Genomic DNA, 17,344 nt, shown 5'->3' with positions numbered 1-17,344 from the left:
AAAAAATGTATCTATTTGAGGGGAAATTATTTTTCTAAAAGCAAACAGCTATGCTTTTACCAAACAAAGTATAATAATAAATTAAAGGAAACTAAGAGCATGGGGAAAAAAATTAGAATGACAGAAAACAAGTAAACCTATCTTTATCAATGTACTCCTATCATATACACTACCAACTTTGTGGACACTAAAGTCATTTAGCTAAAGTTTCTCCTATAACTGGACCCATTAAAAAAATCTCTTCCATGTTTGAGAAAGAATTTTGAATGATAGAACTTATGTAGGCTTTCTGGCACCTGAAGAAGAGGACATAACAGCTAGAATAGTCTTGTTTGCCTTTTTTCCATCTGGTTCACCCCTCTTTTCTCTAATATTAAATGCCTCCCCACTCACAAGGCCCTTGGAAGTATCACTGCTTTCTAAAATCTATACTACTGCTTCTTTCTGCCGCTATTGTCTCTCCCCAAAACACACTTTCTTATTTTTCTGCTGTTTGGCATTGAGTTCCATAGAGCCACGGAGCTCCATATTATGTCTCTAAAAATGGGCAGTAAAGCCCCAGGAAAATATACATTTTCCTTATTACATTTTTTGTGCTCCTAAGAATTCTCTTACACTATTTACTTCTGATAGCTTTCTGTAACTGTGGAGACACAGGGGCATTGTTTATACTTTACTTTGTGATCTATATCTTTTAAGTAAGTCTGTCTCCCTAACCTTATATCATTCAGAGCTGAATGTGTGTGTGTGGCTAATGAAAAAACATTTGCTATTAAACCACTTAAGTTTAAGTTGTGTCTATTGTAGTATGAGTCTGAAAATAGCTAGTTTGGGATTCTACATGTTAGAATTGGGGTGTATAACCTATATTTGGACCAAATCAATATTTTAGATACAATAATCTTTTTTAAATTTAAATTTTATTATGCTATTGATATCTTTTGTCTTTATATCACATTTGTTTATGAATCTGAACTCCCCTACCTATCCCTTGCAACTTTAGAAGAGAGGCAAAAAAACTCCCAGAAAATCAAAACTTATTAATATCACAACTGTTTCTTATGATATATACAAAATTCTACACTCATATTTTCTCATCCTCACAATAAAGGGAATGAGATGCATTTTCTCATCTCTACTTCAGAGCTATTTCCAGAGCTTCATTTTTTAAATTCAGTTTCTTTTTGTCATTTACAACATCAATTTGGTTTTTGTTATTTGTTTCTTTTGTTTTCATCATGTATGTTGTTTTGATGGATTACTAAGTCTTCATTGCTTCTTTGAATTATTCATATTTGTCATTTCTTATGATACAATAATATCTCATTTCGTTTGCATTCCATAGTTCATTTGGTTACTCCTCAATTAATGGGCATGAAATAAAATATTATATACAGAATTGAAGAAATAAAGACAAAATTTCAGACTCATTTTATCAATAATGTTAAAACTAAATCAGAATAAACATGAAAGTTCAACAAGAATCATACCTTAAGAGTTATTATATAGCTAGTACATACCTTAGAGATCTCCTAGTCAAATCTCTTTGTATGTTTGCTCCTGTAGAGGAAAAAAATGGAGAACCAAAGAGGTTATATACTATATGTAATTCTTTCACTTTCAATAAATTTTTTTTCTCTGCACTGCTTTTCTTTCTTTCTATTTTGTTTGTTTGTTTGTTTTCGCAAGGCACTCAATGTTAAATGACTTGCCCATGGTCACATAGTAAGTGTCAAGAATCTGAGGGCAAATTTGAACTCAAGGCTCTTCTGACTTCAGGACATGGCCGATGTATCACTGTGTCACCTAGCTGTCCCTATCTATACTGCCTTTACTTAAAACAATTTGCCATGAACATATAACTATCAAAACCTTATTGAAAATTAAAAGTTTTATATAATTATCTTTCTCCCTAAATTAATCCACCCTTATCAAAAATCTCTCTCTCTCAAAGTACCATCATCCTTCTAGTCACTGGGGTTGAAAGCCTAAGAGTCATCCTTGAACACCAAATGTGTGTTAAAATGCTATATTAGTGCTAAAAGAAATTTAAAAGAAAACAAGATTCATGCATTCATGAAGACTGATGATGTTGGTGTATCTCTAATTTATACAGAGCAGAAATTAAGAAACTTCCACTGAGTCCATCAGGTAATTAGTCTTGGTTTTTTTGTTTTACAGTTTACCAGTTTTCTAGATGAAACCCCAGCATATCTTGGTGGCAAAAGTAACTGCTGGAGAAGGCTAAGCCTGCAAAACTTCCCAAAGACAATGATAATGTATGACATAATGGATTATGCAACATCTGGAACACTCTCAGATCGTCTGCAAAAAGAATTGAAGTATCTATTGCAAAAACCAAAATCTGAAGAGATGCAACATGACCAGCTCCGGATTATTTCTCAAATTAGGTAAAAATGATCTATCATAATTTAACTGTGAGAAATGTTTAGTTAATCTAATATTCTTTATTTAAAAGAGTACCAATTCTCTTAATATGAATCTCTATAGCATCATTTAGGAGCTACTTCCACCAAATCCAAAAGGTCTCAGCACAAGAATATTGATGATTTATTAAAATAGCAAAATATTTTAGCCCTTCTCAATTACTTTTTTTAAAAGCAGCATTATTTATGTTATACCAAGATTTTCTTTTTTAAAAAAAGTTATTATAAACTTGTTAACCGTCAACATAAACACAATCACCACACTTCCATCTGTTAACTTCATTGGCTTCCTTCAAGACTCATTTTTTAGGTCTCACATCTTACAGGAAGCTTTCCCTCTCCAATCTCTCAGATCTTCCCTCTGAGATTACTTTCAATCCAAATGATTCAGACAGAGAGACAGATAGACATAGTTAGTTTGTATGAACACAGCAATTTATGTCATCTTACCTCTTAGAATTTGAACTCATGGAGGAAAGAGACTGTGTTTTTGCCTTTCTTTGTATCTCTAGTATTTAACACAGTACCTGGTATATATAGTAAGTGCATAATAAATGTTTGTTGATTGAATGATTAAATGTGTGAAATAGAGGGGTAATTATACATAAAATCGTTAATGTTGACAAGATACAATAAAATGAATAAATCTTTTTTGTCTTCTCTTCCATATATAAAGTTCTGCTATATTTTTTCTTATTCTCAGATTATAAGAAACTACCATGTGCTTTTTAAAAATTGAACAAATAGGAAATCTAAAGATTTCCTATCCCTCAAAAAATAATTTGCACTTAAAGTACTGCTTTGCATCACCAATATGCCTCTAGAAATTGCTACTGAAAGAATATTACCAGAGCCCTTTAAAAACTCTCATTGTATTGTCAAGTTAATAAGAACAAAAGATGGCAGCTCTAATTTTACATTTATTTTTCTTCTATGACTTTTAACCTCATCTAATTTACCAGTAGTCAGAGAGGCAGTATAGTGTAGAAAGGGCCAACCTTGGAGTCAGTGAGATCTTGATTTAAATCCTGTTTCTAATGTATGCTAGCTTTGTAGCCACAGGCAACTCATCTAACCTTTCATTGCTCCCCAGGCTACTATAAAAGACTTCAAGTTTAACTTTTAAAATTAATTTCATTTCTTGTTGTATTTGGAATTCCAAGTTTTCTCCTTTCATCCCTCCCAACCCCATATTAGAAAAGCCTTCATTTGACATCACTATATATATATGTGGAACCATACAATACATGTTATTGGAAACAGATAGCATCTTCCTCTGGAGATAGATAGTATCTTCCTTCATGAGTTTTTCATAGTTTGAGTTATCATATTCAAAATACTTTAAGTATTCACAATTACTCTTAGAACAATTTTGCTGTCACCATGTACAATGTTTTCTTGGTTTTACTTGTTTCACCCTGCATTTTTTCATGCAAGTCTTTCCATGTTTTCTAAAACTATCCTGCTCATCTTCTTGTACAAAGTAGTATTTCATCATAATTAGGGAAAGAGAATTAGCCTTTCTCTAATTGATGAGCATCACCTCACTTTTCAATTCTTTTCTACCACCAAGAAAGTTGCTATAAATACTTTAGAACACAGAAAATATTTTCCTTTTCCCCTTATTATCTTGGGAAACAATAGTGATATTGCTGGGTCAAAGAGTATGCAGTCTTACAGCTCCTTAGACATAATTCCAAATGGCTCTCCAAAATAGTTGGATCAGTTCACAACTCTATCAACAGTATATTGATGTCCTAATTTTAGCACAACTCTTCTAATTAGCCAGTCTGGTGAATATGAGTTTGTACTGAAAATTTGTTTTAATTTGCATTTTTCTAGTCAATAATGACTTAGAGGTATATAGCATTGATTTCTTCATCCCTACACTTCCTCTTTATATCCTTTGACCATTTATAAATTGGGGAATGACTCATAGTCTTATAAAATTGGGTCAGTTGTCTATATGTTTGAAATATAAAAACTTTATCTGAGAAACTGATTTTAAAAATATTTACCCCAGTTTTCTGCTTTCCTCCCAATCTTAACTATATTGGTTTTATTTGCACAAAACCTTTTTAATTTCATGTAATCAAAAATATTTTGTATCAATACTCCTTTCTTCATAAATTTTTCTCTTAGCTGTAAATCTGATAGGTAAATTTCAATATTTTAAGTTCTTCTAATTTAACTTGGTTAATTTAGTCTTCTGCCAGGCCACCTTTCAGTTTTTCCAGAAAATTTACCAAGTAGTGAATTCTTATCAAATATAAGATTACTATAATCATTTACTACTATGCATTATATACCTACTCTATTCCACTGATCCACCATTCTTTCTTAGCCAGTAGTAGATACTTTGGATAATTAATGCTTTATACTACAGTTTAAACATCTGATACCACTAGCCCTTTCTTTGCTTTTAAAAATTAATTTCCTTGATAATCTTGGTCTTCTGTTCTTCCAAATGAACTTTTTGGTAGCTTACTTGGGATGGCACTAAATAAATAGATAAGTTTAGGTATAATTGTCATTTCAATTAAATTGGTTCTGCCAATCATAAGTTTTTTCAATTATTTAAATCAGATTTTATTTGTATAAAATATTTTTATAATTATATTCATATAATTACCTGGGTTTGTTTCCCAAGAATTTTATGTTATTGCCTAGTTATTTTAAATGAGATATTTCTTACTATCTTTTCTTGCAGGGCTTATAGAAATGCTGGTAATTTATGTGGCTTTATTTATATCCTACTTTGCTCAAATTATTGTTTCGACTAGGATTTTCCAACTACATTATCATATCACCTGAAAAAAGACATTTAAAACCTTATTTCTCATTCTTGTTCCTTTAATTTCTTTTTCTTCTATTATTGCTATTTCTGGCATTTCTAATAAAATACTGAATAATATTGGTGATACTGGAATACTTTGTTCCATTCCTGATCTTACTGGGAAGGTGTCTAGCTTATCATCATTAAAAATAATGCTTGCTCATATTTTTAGGTAGATGTTTCATATTTTAAGAAAAAAATCCACTTAAAACTGTACTTTTAGTGTTTTTAATAGAAATGAGGGCTATATTTTCTGTATCTGTTGACGTGATTTTTGTTACTATTGTTATTAATATAATGTTATGTGAATAGTTTTTTTGTCAAACCATCCCTGCATTCCTAGTATAAATCCCACTTGGTCACAGAATATAATTTTTGTGATATATTATTGTAGTTTCCTAGCTAATATTTTATTTAGTATGTTTGCATCAGTACTTATTAATGAAATTGGTCTATAATTTTCTTTCTCTGATTCTGCTGTTCCAGGTTTAATTATTAGCACAATATTTTGTTTCATAAAAGAAATGTGAATAGAACTTTGCCTATCATTCCAAATAATTTATTTAATAATGGAATGAATTGATCTTTAAATGATTAGTAAAATTCACATGCAAATCCATCTGGTCCTGAAACTTCTGTTAATATGGGCAGTATGTATTTTTGTAAATATTCTTCCATTCAACTTAAATTGTTAAATATATTGTCATATAATCAGGCAAAATAAAAAAAATAATTGTTTTCATTTTATCTATATTAGTAGTGTATTCACTCTTTTTGTTTTTGACAATGATTTGGTTTTCTTTTTTTAAAAATCATGTTAATCAATGGTTTGTCTATTTTAATATTTTTCTTTATAAAACCAGTTCCTACTTTTATTTATTAATTCAAAGGTTTTCTTACATTCAGTTTTATTGATCACATCTTTCATTTTCAGGATTTGCAATTTGGCATTTGAGAATTCTTAATTGTTCTTTGTCATTTTTTAATTGCATATCCAATTTCTATTTTTATGGATGTAAACACTTAAAGACATAAAATGTCCTCTGTTGCTTTTACTTCATCCCATACATTTTGGCATTTTTTCTCATTATTATCATTTTCTTTAATAAAATTATTTATTGTTTCTATGATTTGTTTTTTGACCTACTCATTCTTTAAGATTAGATTATTTAGTCATTAATTTTTAATCTCTGTTTCTGTGGTACTTAAATGTAATTTTTATTGCATTATGATTTGACGATGCACTTAATATTTCTGCTTTTCTTCATTTGACTATAAAGTTTTTGTGCCTTAATATATAATAAATATTTGTAAAGATGCCATATATCACTGAGGAAAGGTATATTCTTTATATTTCCATTTATTTCTCTCTAGATATCATACATAATATATATATGATATGCATGTCATATATGAAATTCTATTCATTTCCTTTACTACTTATTTATTTTTTAGTTAGATTAATCTAAGAGGAAAGTTGAAGACCCCCCCACTATTATAGTTTTGCTATCCATTCTATATGTAATTCATTTACCTTTTTCTTCACAAATTTGGATTTATTTATTTATAAATCCTATAGTATTTGGTACATACAGGTTTAGTATTGATGTTACTTTATTATTTTGATACATTTTAACATAATATAGTTTCCCTTATCTCTTTTAATTAAATCTGTTTTAGCTGGGTTTACAACCAAGAATAATTTATCCAGCAAAGCTGAGTGTAATCTTGCAAAGGAAAAAAATATATTTAATGAATTAAAGGACATTGAGACATTCTTGAAGACCAGAAATGAACAGAAAGTTTGACTTTTAAATACAAGAATCAGAACATTGACCAAATGGAAAAAGCTGTACAAAAATTCACTGAGGAACATAACTCCATATAAAGTAGAATTTAGCCAAATGGAGATACGAAAGTTACTAAAAAAAAAAAAAATCCTTAAAAATTAGAATTGGCTTCAAAGAAATTAAAGCCGTCTCTAGTCATATGAAAAAATTATCTTAAATCATTATTTGTAATCAATAAAGACAACTCAAAGGTACCACTTCACAATTCTTAGATAGGAAAAGATAATGATAAATGTTGGAGGGGATGTGAGAAAACTGGAACACAAATGCATTGTTGGGAGAGTTGTGAAATGATCCCAACATTCTGGAGAGCAACTTGGAACTGTGTCCAAAGGGCTATCCAACTGTGCATACTCTTTGATCCAGCAATGTCTACTGGGCCTGTATCTCAGAGATCATTAAAAAAAAAAGGGGGGGGGAAAGGGGGACAGCTAGGTGGCGCAGTGGATAGAGCACCAGCCTTGAATTCAGGAGGACCTGAGTTCAAATCTGGTCTCAGACACTTAACACGTCCTATCTGTGTGACCCTGGGCAAGTCACTTAACCCTAGCCTCAAGGAAAAAAAAAAAGGGGGCGGGGAAGGACCCAGATGTGCAAAAATGTTTGTAGCAGCAGCCCCTTTAATAATAGCAAGGAACTGGAAACTGAGTAGATGCCCATCAGTTGGAGAATGGCTGAATAAATTATGGTATATGAATGTTATGGAATATTACTGTTCTATAAGAAATGATCAGCAGGAAGATTTCAGAAAGTTCTGTAGAGATTGTTGCCAAATGAGTTGAATAAAACTGAGAGAACACTGTACACATCAACAAGATTATGTAATGACCAACTATGATGGTCTTGGCTCTTTTCAGAAGGCAGGCAATTCTAATAGACTTGTAATGGAAATTGCCATTCAAAGAGAGAACTATGGAGACTGAATGTGGATCAAAGCATAGTATTTTCACATTTTTATTGTTTGCTTGTTTTTTCTTTTTCATATTTTTCTCTTTTGATCTGATTTCCCTTGCATAGCATGATGAATATGGAAATATATTCAGAAGAATTGCTTGTGTTTAACCTTTATCAGATTGCTTGCTATCTTGGGGAGAGGGGTGTAGGAAAGAAAGGGAGAAATATTTGGAACACAGAAGTGAATGTTTGCATGTATTTGGAAAAAATAGATTTTTATTTATAATTTAAACTATTATGGGCAAGTGGAAGCTAATGACTCCATGAGATATCAAGAAACAGTAAAAACAAAATCAAAAGAATGAAAAAAGTAGAAGAAAATGTGAAATAGCTCATTCACCTGTAAAATAGATGAAGAAGAGGAAAATTTAAGAATTATGGCACTCCCGAAAAACCTTGGTCAAAAAAAGAGCCTGTATATCCTCTTTCAAGAAATCATCTAGGAAAACTGATCTGCAATTCTAGAACCACAAGTAAAATAGAAATTGAAACAATCTACCAATAACCATTTGAAAGAGATCTCAAAATGAAAACCCACAGGAATACTATAACCAACTTTCAGAACTCACAGATAAAGGAGAAAATATTACAAGCAGCCAGTAAGAATAATACAAAATTTAACAGCTTCCACACTAAACGATCAAAAATCTTAAAATATATTCCATAGGACAAAAGAGCTAGGATTACAGCCAAATTCATACATCATCAAAACTTGAGTTCTCTTCCTTCTGGAGAAAAATGGATATTCAGTTAAACTGAGGACTTGTAAGCATTGATAAAAGAGCAGGGCTGAATAGAAAATGTGACTTTCATTATTTTCTTTTTGTGTTTGTGAGGCAATTGGGGTTAAGTGACTTGATTAGAGTCACACAGCTTATAAATGTTAAGAGTCTGAGGCCAAGATTGATAAGTCCACCTGACTCCAGGGCAAGTGTTCTATCAAATGCACCATCTAGCTGCCCCCAAAATTTGACTTTCAAATACAACAGGATCATAAATAGGTAAATAGGAAAGAAATTATAAATGATTCAATAGGTTAAATTGTTTATATTCCTATATGCAAAGATGATTTGTGTAAGAAGAACTTGATCATTATCAAGAAAATTAGAAGAAATATATACAGAAAGAAGATAGGGGTGTGAATTATCTCATAAAAAGGAGACATGAGCTTTTGCAGTGGAGAAGATTGGGTGGCAAAGAGTATTAATGGGCACTGCTTGAAACTCATTCTCATTGGAACTGACTCAAAAGAATTACATATACATTAAGTTAGGTATAGAAATTTATCTTAATCTATAAGATTAAAGGATAGAAAATGTATACACAGCAACAGCAATGATGTTCGATTCTGATGGACGTGAGATGATTCAGGCCAATTCCAGTGCTTTTGGAGGAGAGCCATCTACACCCAGAGAGAGACTCTGGGAACTGAGTGTAGTTCACAACATAGCATTCTCACTCTTTTTGTTGTCTGCTTGCATTTTATTTTATTTTTCTGTTTGATTTTATTTTTCTTGTGCAGTAAGATAATTAAATATGTATGGATATATTGGATTTAACATGTTTCTACCACATTTAACATATACTAGATTACTTGCCATCTAGGGGAGGGAGTGGGGGAAGAGGAGAGAAAATTGAAACACAAGATTTTGCAAAGGTTAATGTTGAAAAATTATACATGCATATGTTTTGAAAATAAAGAGTTTTAATAAAGAAAAAAGAAAAAAAGAAAATGTTTAGGGCATCAGCAGAAAGGAGGATATATTGGAGTACTGTTAGAAGTAAAAACTTTTTTTTTTTAATTTGGATAGGGTAAAAGAGAGAGAATAGGACAAATGGGTAGATGCTGAAAGGATGAAAGGAATTAAAGAATGAAAGGAAATAAACAGTAATTATAACTGAAAAACTTTTTCATCAAATTTCTCTGATTCAGAGAAATGAGGAGATGAGGATCTCTCAAATATCTAAAGAACTGAGTCAAATTTATAAAAATAGCCTTCCTCCAAATGATAAATGATCAAAGGATATGAAATTTTCAGATGAATTAATCAGAACTATCTGCAATCATATGAAATATTCTAAATTACTATTAGAGAAATTTAAATTAAACCAACTTAGGTTCCATTCCATTTGATTTGCTAATATGATGATCAGTTCTGATGGATATGACTCTTTTCAACAATGAGATGATTCAGTTCACTTCTAATGGTCTTGTAATGGAACGAGCAATATGTATCCAGAAAGAGAACTGTGGGGACTGAATGTGGATCACAGCTTAGTATTTTCACCTTTTTGTTGTTGTTTGCTTGATTTTTATTTTCTTTTTTTCCTTTTTGATCTGTTTTTTTGTGCAGCATGATAAATGTGGAAATATATATAGAAATGCATATATTTAGTGATATGGATACATGGATAGAGAGAAGGGAGGGACAAAAGTTTGTAACATGGGGCTTATAGGAGTAAATGTTGAAAATTATCTTTGCTTATATTTTGAAAATAATATGCTATCATTTAAAAAAAATTTAAAGTTAAAAAAATGTTCAAGATGCAATCAGAAAAACCTGAAAAGACTTTCATAAATTGATGAAGAGTGAAATGAATAGAACCAGGTGAACATAGTATACAATAACAAAAATACAGTAAGATGTTCAACTATGAATGACTTATCTATTCTCATGAATAGAGTGATCCAAAACCATTCCAAAGAGCTTAAGCTGAAAAATGTCCATCTCCATGATGAAAAATGATAATTATCTCCTGAGAATTAACTGATGATATCTGAATGCAGACAGAAGCATCCTTTTAAAACTATTTTTCTTGGATTTTTTTGTGTGTGTTTTCACAGCATAATTAATATTCATGTTTAACCTATACCAAATTGCTTTTCTTCTCTATGAGAAGAGAGAGAACAAAGAGAGGAAAATAATTCAAAACTCAAAAATTTTAAACATGAATGTTAAAATTGTTTTAAAAATGTAATTGTGAAAAAATGCAATTTTAAATACATTTTTAAAATAGTGATGTGGAACATTTTCATGGGACTATAGATAATTTTGACTTATTGAAAACTGCCTTTTAATATCCTTTGGCCATTTTCCACTTGGGGAATGGCTCCTATTTTTATAAATTTTACTCAAATCAAAGTATATATATTTGAGAAATGAAGCTTTTATCAGAGAAACTTGGCTATAAAAATGTTTGATCATGTTATCTTTGTTGTCTATGGTTTCTTTTGGCATAATTCAGTATTTCTGATTATCTCTTTTAATTAGGTCTTATGTTAATTTTGCTTTGTTTACTATCATAATTTCTACCCCTGCTTTTTTTTTTTAACTTTGACTCATATTAGATTCTGCTCCAGTCCTTTATTTCAATTTTATGTGTGTCTGTGTTTCTTTAAGTGTCTCTTGTAAATAACATATTGTTGAATTCTCATTTCTGTTTCATTCTATCTGCTTCCATTTTATGCATGAACTCATCTAACTGTATTTCCTGCCACCTCATTTTCTTTTATCTTATCTCTCTCTTTTTATCCTTTCCCTCCTCAAAAATCTATTTTGCTTTTCACCATTTTATTTTCCTTAATTTGTCCTTCCTTTTATCATTCCTATCTCCTTTTCCGTTCAGTTTTATATACAATTGAGTGTGGTGTGTATGTATGTGTGTATATGCATGTGTGCATTTACATATATATATATATGTGTGTGTATATATATATATATATATGTATGTATGTATTTTTTTTCTTCATTCTGAACCAATTCAAGCACTGACCACCACCCTTTCCCCCTCCATTTTTCCTTGTCCCAGTGCATCTCTTTTTTTTCCTCTCTCTCTCTCTCTCTCTTTTTTTTCCTCTCTCTCTCTCTCTCTCTTTTTTTTTTTTTTTTTATCACTCCAACACAATTCTTTTTCTAGGGATGGTAGCTTTTTTTTTTTTTTTTTAAACTGAGGCTTTTGGCATTAAGTGACTTGCCCAGGGTCACACAGTTAGGAAAAGTGTCTGACATCAGATTTGAACTCAGGTCCTCCTGACTTCAGGGTTGTTAATCTATCCACTGCTCCTCCTAGCTACCACAATAGCATTTTTTGTTATAAGTTAAGAATCATTTTGGATCACTGTTTGTATTAGAATAGCTAATCTTAGCTAATCACCTTACAACATTGCAATTACTTTGAACACAATACATTTTACTTTGTTAGCTCATGTAAGTCCAGGTTTTTCAGAAAGCATCTTGTTCATTTTTATAGCATACTAGTATTCCATTACAAGCAATTGCACAGTTTTTTTTAGTCATTTCACATTTGATGGGCCATCCCTAAATTTTCAGTTCTTTGCCACCAAAAAAGAACTGCTACAAATATTTTTGTACATAAAGTTTTTCAAATCTCTTTTGGGATATAGGCCTAGTAAAATTGCTGGGTCAAAGGGTTAAAAGATCATGGTTGTGTAGCCCTTTGGGAATAGTCCAAATTGCATTCCAGAATGGTTGAATAGTTTACAACTCTACCAACTGTACATTAATGTCTCGTTTTTCCCACATCCCTTCCAACATTGGTTATTTTTCATAATTTTCCTTTCTTGTCCCATTTGCCAATCTAATAGCTAAGAGGTAGTGTCTCAAATTGTTTTAATTTGCATTTCTCCAATCAGTAGTGATTTAGAGCATTTTCATCATATGATTATAGATAGCTTTGATGATTTCACACGAAAATTGTTCATATATTTTGATCACTTATCAATTGGGGGATTGCTTTTATTTTTATAAATTTGACTTCTTCAAGACAACAGCTTCTAGCTGTCTCTCCCCAATTTCCTCTCTCCTATTACCCTCCACCACCTTTCTTATCCCCGTTTCCCTCCCCCTTCCTGTATGATAAAGTAGATTTCTATGCCAACTAAGTATGTTATTTCCTTTCAGCCAATTCTGATAAAAAGTTCATTCACATAGCCTCCCACCTCCCTTACCTCTCCCTTCCACTTTAATTTTTTCTTGCCTTTTTTATGAGAAAATTTACCCCATTCTTATCTCTCCCTTTTTGTCCCAGTGCACTCCTTTATCACCTTTCATCCCTTCATACTCAATTCAAATCTATGTCATTATATATACACATATATATATATATTCTCCTTCTAACTGCCCTTATAATTATATAATACTTAGGAGTCCTTTTTCCATGTAAAAATTTAAACAGTTTACCCCTAAATCTCTTAAGATTTTCTTTTCCATCTTTTTGTCCTTCTCTTGAGTCTTCTTTTTGAAAGTTAGATTTTGTCATTCATCATTGGTCTTTTCATCAAGAATATTTGAAAGTTATCTATTTCACTCAATATTCATTTTTTCCTTGAAGTATTATACTCAGTTTTATTGGGTAGATGATTTTTGGTTGTAATCCTACCTTTTTTGCACTCCAGAAAATCATATTCCAAGCCTTCCAATCCTTTAATGTAGAAACTCCCAAAACTTGTGTTATATCCTATTTGTGACTTCATAATATTGAATTATTTCTTGCTGCTTTCAATATTTTCTCCTTAAATTTGGGAGCTCTGGAATTTGATTATAATATTAATTTCATTTTGGGATCTCTTTTAGGAGATGATTGGTGGATTCTTTTAATTTCTATTTTACCCTCTGACACTCAGGGCAATTTTTCTTGAAAGATTATGTCCAAGCTCTTTTTTTGATCATACTTGCAGATAACCCCATAATTTAAAAATTATCTCCCCTGGAATCATTTTCCAGGTTCTTTTTCTGATGAGATATTTACATTGTCTTCTATTTTTCCATTTCTTTGGTTTTGTTTTTATTGTTTTGTGATTTCTTATAAAGTCATTAGCTTCCATTTTCTCAATTCTAATTTTTAAGGATGTGCCAAGACAGGCCCCTACCTTGGTGTCACAGATTGCTCTGGCTAAATGCTTAAATTTTTTACTCCAACCTTTTAGTGTCTCTACTTCTCCAAAATTTGATTTGAGGAATTATTTTAAAGTTGGCTGTGAACACTAAAGAGAGTTCAGATGAGTGGCTGCCCCTAATTTGCCATTTTGGTTTTGCCTCCTCAAGTGCTTTCATAAGTGATTCTGTGAGTTGTGAAATCTCACTTATTATATAGCTAACTACAGTGTTTCAAGTAATCATGTATGTTCACAGGATCATAAATTTAGGACTAGAAAAGACCTTGGGGGCCATGTAATACAACCCCTTTAATTTTACAGATGAAAAAACTGAGTCCCAGGGATAGAAGTAATACTGGGGTTTAAAACAAGGGCCTTAAATTCCAAGTTCAATACTCTTTCCACTGTGGCATGCCTCTAGAAACCTGAAACAGGATAGTGGTTATTGATTTATTTACTAATTCACATGGTTATTACAAAGTATTTACAACTTAACTGTTTCACCCTCATTTCATTTCATTTCACCTTCAGATCATTAGGTACTTGTTTGTATAGAGCACCAAGCATTATGCCATGTCATTAAACAGAAATTATCTCTGCTTTTTAGAATTCTATTTTGGGGGTCAGGGAAAGAGGGGGTGAAAGATAAAATGACAAAGGACAATAAAGATTCAATCTTCCTAGTGTATTAATTTATTAAGCAATGCATGTTAGTTGCCCAACAAATCAGACCAGATTCCTCCTCAACTTGGATCTGTACCCCAAATATAGGGGGAAATAGACTTATATTTATACATTAAAAACAAAGACCAATTTATTAAAAGGAAACAATTCAACATTAGTTATCTGATTTCTAATTGGATGAAAAGGTAGGGACTTTCTAAATTGGGAAGGGGAAGTATACATTTCTCTGAATTGAGAAGAGGTGTCTCACTCCACAAGTATCTATAAACAGGGGAACATGGAAACAATAACATCACTACAAGGCCAATTTTCAGATAAGACATAGGGGTCGCTTGAGATGTACAATTGTAAAACAAAAAGAAAAATAACTCTACACTTCATTCTTTGGATCTAGTTGCATTTCTACTCAACACAACCTAGGTCCTTGGTTAAGATAACCTTCTCAAGCAATTGTCCAAGTGTTCCAGCTTCCCAGTCACACAGGACTGGGTTCAAACAATGCAATAAAGGTTTTCTCCCAATTCCCACAATTGAATAAACTCTTCCCCCAAGAATAGAATTTGGACTAGACCCATAAGTGAATAGAAAATGGAATTGAGCTAGCTCCAGAATTGAGTCACAAGACGGATTCAATATGGTTCACTCAATTCCCACAAACCATTTGCTGTCCTAATCCCCTAAATTTTGTATATATTAAATGGATTATCCTCTGTTCTCTAAACAGATTTTGTGATTGACCAGTCATTAAAATAAATTTTTGACACATAATTTTTGCAGGACTTCTCCTTCATCCTCTTCTGTAAGTGTCTCCTCTTTACAACAATATTATCAACAACTAGTAAAGCCCAAGCATTCAGGCCGTCGCTCAAAGCAAGCACGAATGAAGATTGCAAAAATGAGAAGAACTTTTAAGAAGGAAAAGGAGAAAAAAATGGAAGTAAGTCCAAAGTGCAGAATGAGTCAGAAAAATGTTTAATCTGCTTGTAGGTACAGTTGCCCAGGAAATACTATTCATTTTCTTAACTTTTAGATTTAATTAGAAGCATTTATATAAAAGCTATTTTCATTTTAGTAAAAAAATGATGTTTTTAAAACTTTACAATAGAAACTCCTTCACTGAGAATATATCCTCTTTCTGATATGTTGCTACTATGAAGTTGCATTCATTACAGTCTACTATTGGCAGAAAAAGAATGTTTTTTGAATTGAAAAGCAATGTCCTGACTTTATCTCAATATTGTGATTCAGCATATCACTGTTCATATTCTTCTCAAGATGCAAGAAACTTCTATCTGAATTTATTTTATTTTAAGATTGCAGTAAATATCACAATAACAATAAAAGCAATGTCTCACTTTTATTTCTTTTAACCAGGAACCAAATATGCAAAAAAGAAATGAAAAAAATCAGCATCAAATCGTTATCATTACTCCATCTTATGAAATTTTGGGAATTAACTCACCTCCTTCTGATGATGAGTTGGAGCAAGAAGCAAAGGAATTATTTACTTGGACCAGAGATCTATGTCTTGATAACTCATAGTTAATTAATAAAATAATCAATATATAAATGATTAATACAAGTATTAACAAATACAGGTATGTAGATTTTGCTCCTAATCCAATATAAGTGGTTAAGTTTTCTTAAAAAGCAGTAATACTTTGATGTGCTTTAAAGAGAAATATTCCTGTCCATCAGAATTTGAATAAAAATACTTTAATGAATGTGACAAAATGTTGTTTGGTTTTACATGATTAATGAATGATTCACTTCTTAGAATCTTAAATCAGTTTTGTGGTTCTACCATTTTCTTAACCTAAGCATTCTTTGGTTTGCATAAAGAAAAGAATTCACAGAATATACAACTTGTATTCTAGTTAGCTTCCAAAATATTTTCTATTTCTCTCTCTGCAAGATCATTACTGAAAAATTTTATCATGAACACAAAATAGAATGTTTAGTACTTTTAAATATTCTCTTGGGTTTTTCGAATCCAAAATCTAAAACTGTTTTGAACAATTAATCTACTTAAGGTTTTAAACTTTTGAATTCAAGTATCTAACTTAAGGAATTGTTGACAATGACAAAAACTTTTCTGTGATTCTAATCTAATTTTTCCCAATAGAATTTCCCAATTCATTAATACCAGTTTCAGTATTTCAATGACTGGCCATTCATAATAATGAATCACAAATAATTATATAATAGTCATTTCTGAAATAACAGGATTTAATTTCCATTTTGATGAACAGTAGAGGTTTTGGTCAAAAAAAGCGAATTTGATAGACACACAAAAAATTTCATCTGGTGCTAAAAATATCCTAATAATAATGCTATTAACTGATATTCTTTCCATGGGCACATGCTAAGGAAATTTAATAACAGACATTTCATACTCATTTCATATCCACAAAGTAATACACTATCCCATGGGTTTTAGAACTGCATCAGATAAAAGTGGAAATTGAATGAGTTTTTCCTATCATTAAACTAAGTACACCTATCATCCAAACCAATTACAAATAAAAATCAACAGTCAGATGCAGGAATAAAGCCCAGAAACAGAACTGTTATAATTAAATAAATCTCACTTGCCATTCAATTCAGTAAACAGTTATTTATTAAATACCAAGTACTAATTGGTTTAATCATAACATCTTTAAAAACCATACCCTTA

General features: G+C 31.2%; 1 protein-coding gene across 3 annotated transcripts in view; it reads left to right on the top strand.

The window, feature by feature from the left end:
- C3HXorf58 (chromosome 3 CXorf58 homolog) overlaps positions 1–16,401 on the top strand; it is a 31,650-nt gene extending 15,249 nt beyond the window's left edge. For all 3 annotated transcript variants that reach the window (XM_074300916.1, XM_074300917.1, XM_074300918.1), the window contains 3 exons: positions 2,182–2,411; positions 15,445–15,604; positions 16,042–16,401. In XM_074300916.1, coding sequence (XP_074157017.1) covers positions 2,182–2,411; positions 15,445–15,604; positions 16,042–16,209 — 558 coding nt within the window. In that variant the 3' untranslated portion in view covers positions 16,210–16,401. The remainder of the gene's footprint in view (positions 1–2,181; positions 2,412–15,444; positions 15,605–16,041) is intronic.
- Positions 16,402–17,344: the final 943 nt, after the last annotated feature.

This window comes from Sminthopsis crassicaudata, chromosome 3 (genome assembly GCF_048593235.1).
Source record: "Sminthopsis crassicaudata isolate SCR6 chromosome 3, ASM4859323v1, whole genome shotgun sequence".
Taxonomy (NCBI): Eukaryota; Metazoa; Chordata; class Mammalia; order Dasyuromorphia; family Dasyuridae; genus Sminthopsis; species Sminthopsis crassicaudata.
Note: the sequence above shows the minus strand (reverse complement) of the source record. Positions and strands in the feature narration are given on the sequence as shown.